Source organism: Panulirus ornatus, chromosome 67 (assembly GCF_036320965.1).
Source record: "Panulirus ornatus isolate Po-2019 chromosome 67, ASM3632096v1, whole genome shotgun sequence".
Lineage (NCBI taxonomy): Eukaryota > Metazoa > Arthropoda > Malacostraca > Decapoda > Palinuridae > Panulirus > Panulirus ornatus.
Genome location: NC_092290.1, coordinates 13,887,587 through 13,890,819, shown reverse-complemented (window position 1 = coordinate 13,890,819; position 3,233 = coordinate 13,887,587). Strand labels below are relative to the sequence as shown.

Sequence of the window (3,233 nt, the reverse complement as noted above, 5' to 3'; positions counted from 1 at the left end):
CTGTCAGAATCAAATGTAACAAAGTTGCAAACCACAATAAACAGAGCAACAGCAGACAATCATCTCCCGTGTAGCAGAATAAAACCAATCTTAATACACTCTCATTATATCATGATCGGCACCCAGTTCCTTACACCAGCACTAGAACCTCTCAACCCCCTACCCAGACCACTCTATGACCAGCCATCATTCCTCCCACAAATAGAAATAAACAGCTCCCACTTGCTCCACCCACTTACCACACCACACTGAACACTGACCAAATGACATACATACCTTAATGATCGACAAACATTGAACAACCTCCCTCCTAAATCACTCTTAAATACCAGTTTACCAGAGGTGATGAACATACGAGTAGTGTACGGTAATGTCACATGAACTCTATCATTCACATTACTCTCATTTTCTCTCGCATTAAGTCGCTAACATTCACATCAAGTTCAATAATCTATATATTGTTCACCATCTGTCACTACCACCAACACCATCTATCTCTGTCACCACCACCACCTGTGCCCGCAGCTGGAGTCTAGGCTGACCCCCGGCAGGTGGAGCCAAGTGCTGCGGTCGATGCTGCCCAACACTGTGCAGCTGAAGGTCCCCGTCTTCAGGCATCGAGCCTTCCATAATTTCTCCAGTATCCTCAGCGACATCGGCCTCAGGCAGCTGTTCCAGGTAAGACCCAGACGGTGAGGCTGTTACTACAAGCCTTTGTCTGTGAGGCTGTCTTTTTTGTGCATGAGTTTTGTGAGCGTTCGTGGGTGCTCGTGGGGTGGTTGGCGGTACGTGTCGGCGTGTGGGTTAGTGGAAATATGTGGTTTTGTGGATGTGTGGGCTCAGGTGTGGGTGTGTTTGTAGTGCGGGTTGTCAAGAACTGACGCGCATAATGCTACTCTTGTCAAGGAGAGGGAGTGGATATCCATCCACACCTGTCATAGGAGGGAGAGAGAGAGAGAGAGAGAGAGAGAGAGAGAGAGAGAGAGAGAGAGAAATTTTGTGTTTTAGAATACCTACAACAGTCAAGATGGTAGAAAAGATTTTGTTTTCCGAATGTCTGTACCTGTAAGTCATTGACTGCAGTCCTTCATGTCTCGTCATTTCCACTTTCCAATCGTGTCTCGTTCCAGGAGGGCAAAGCAGACTTGTCGGGGATCAACCACATCAAGAACTTGCACCTAAGCGACGTTGTTCAACTGACGGAGTTCCAGTCGTGCCAGGTAGAGGATATCACTGCTGCCATCAGGGCCATCCCCTCCAGGAGATCGGGAAGGTCACCCTCTGGAGATGACACAGTCACAGAGGAAGAGGAGAAGGAGAAGGTGGGTTCAGATGTTTTGACACACCACCAGCCAACCTACATTTACGGGTTCCCTATGTTAGAGTATCTGCAGGCGGATAAGATGAAGCTCACCCGGATGGAACCTGAGGAAGACCTTCGCGAAGAATGGCTAAATCAGAGTTCGATGTTCCACCCGATGGCACGCCCCACTCATCTCGCCAAGATTTCCAGAAGGCCGGACGGTTCTTCAAGCTCCCCACCGCGGCGGGATGCGCCCCCGTCATTAAGCCAGACGTCCTCAGCAAGCAGCTCCTCACAGCACTCGTCCTCAGAAGATAGCTCCTCACGTCAGACGTCCTCAGCAAGCAGCTCCTCACAGCACTCGTCCTCAGAAGATAGCTCCTCACGTCAGACGTCCTCAGCAAGCAGCTCCTCACAGCACTCGTCCTCAGAAGATAGCTCCTCACGTCAGACGTCCTCAGCAAGCAGCTCCTCACAGCAGTCGTCCTCGGCAGATAACTCCTCACGGCAGCCGTCCTCAGCAGGTAAATCCTCACCGCAATCGTCCTCGGCAAGCAGCTTCTCACAGCAGACGTCCTCAGGAGACAACTTCTCACAGCAGACGCCCTCAGCAAGCAGCTCCTCACAGCAGTCCTCCTCAGCAAGCAGCTCCTCACAGCAGTCGTCCTCAGCTGACAACTCCTCACGGCAGGCGCCTTCAGCAAGCAGCTCTTCACAGCAGTCGTCCTCAGCAAGTAGCTCCTCACAACAGTCTTCCTCAGCAAGTAGCTCCTTACAGCAGTCGTCCTCAGCAAATAGCTCCTCACAGCAGACGTCCTCAGGAAGCAGTTCCTCACAACAGTCGTCTTCAGCAAGCAGCTCCTCAAAGCAGACGTCCTCAGCAAGCAGCTCCTCACTGCAATCGTCCCCAGCGGATAGTTCCTCACAGCAGTTGTCCTCAGCAGACAGCTCCTCACAGCAATCGTCCTCAGGAACCAGCCCCTCACAGCAATCGTCCCCAAGAGATAGTTCCTCACAGCAGTTGTCCTTAGCAGACAGTTCCTCACAGCAGTCGTCCTCAGCTGATAACTTATCACAGCAGTCTTCGTCAGCAGACAGCTCATCACAGCAGTCGTCCTCAGCTGATAACTCCTCGGAGCAGCCGTCCTCAGCAGACAGCTCATCTCAGAAGACATCCCCGACAGTTCACTCCCCAGAGGAGAAGCCCATGAGAGACAGCTCCAAACTACGGGAGGCCTCGACACAGCAGGAGACCACAGACACACTGGACTACCATTCGATTCACCCAGTCGACTCACTCTCCCATTCCGACCAATACTACTACTACGACTACGACAACACCTACGACTACGGGGAGGCAAACATGTACCAAGAGTTTGAGGCGCTCAAACTGGACCGTATGGGACTACCCGATTCATCCCATGATACCAGACCCTCCGACGGCGCCTACTACAGGCAAAATGACGTAGGGACGCTAGCCTTCGACAGGGCCTTCCTATACGCCGTCAGACACAACCCCACGGGCCTGCTACTGTTCATTGGACGTTATCTCGATCCTGAAGGCATCTGAAGGGAGCGACAAGTTCGAAGGACGGTGAAATAAACCAGTACTTCGACTAGCTCGCTGGCAGGAGAGACATTAAAGCTCTCACCCCAACAAGGGGACAAATTTCTTAATCGTGATCAAAGCGTTTGTATGGCATTATTAGTAGTGTAGCATATATATATATATATATATATATATATATATATATATATATATATATATATATATATATATATATATATATATATATATATATATATATATATATATATATATGAAATAGGAAGAAGAATAGATTAAATGTTGCTGTAAATACTTGGTCTATCTTGAGTTCGATGCTTGAAATGTTACATTGAAGACATGTTCCTCTACAGTAATCAGAAG

General features: G+C 49.5%; 1 protein-coding gene across 1 annotated transcript; it reads left to right on the top strand.

The window, feature by feature from the left end:
- The first annotated feature begins 528 nt into the window (after positions 1-528).
- On the top strand, positions 529-2,991 carry LOC139747003 (uncharacterized). Its single transcript, XM_071658719.1, has 2 exons — positions 529-678; positions 1,131-2,991. Exons 1-2 carry the CDS (start codon positions 574-576, stop codon positions 2,871-2,873), a joined length of 1,848 nt encoding a protein of 615 aa, XP_071514820.1. The 5' UTR covers positions 529-573; the 3' UTR covers positions 2,874-2,991.
- The last annotated feature ends 242 nt before the right edge of the window (positions 2,992-3,233 follow it).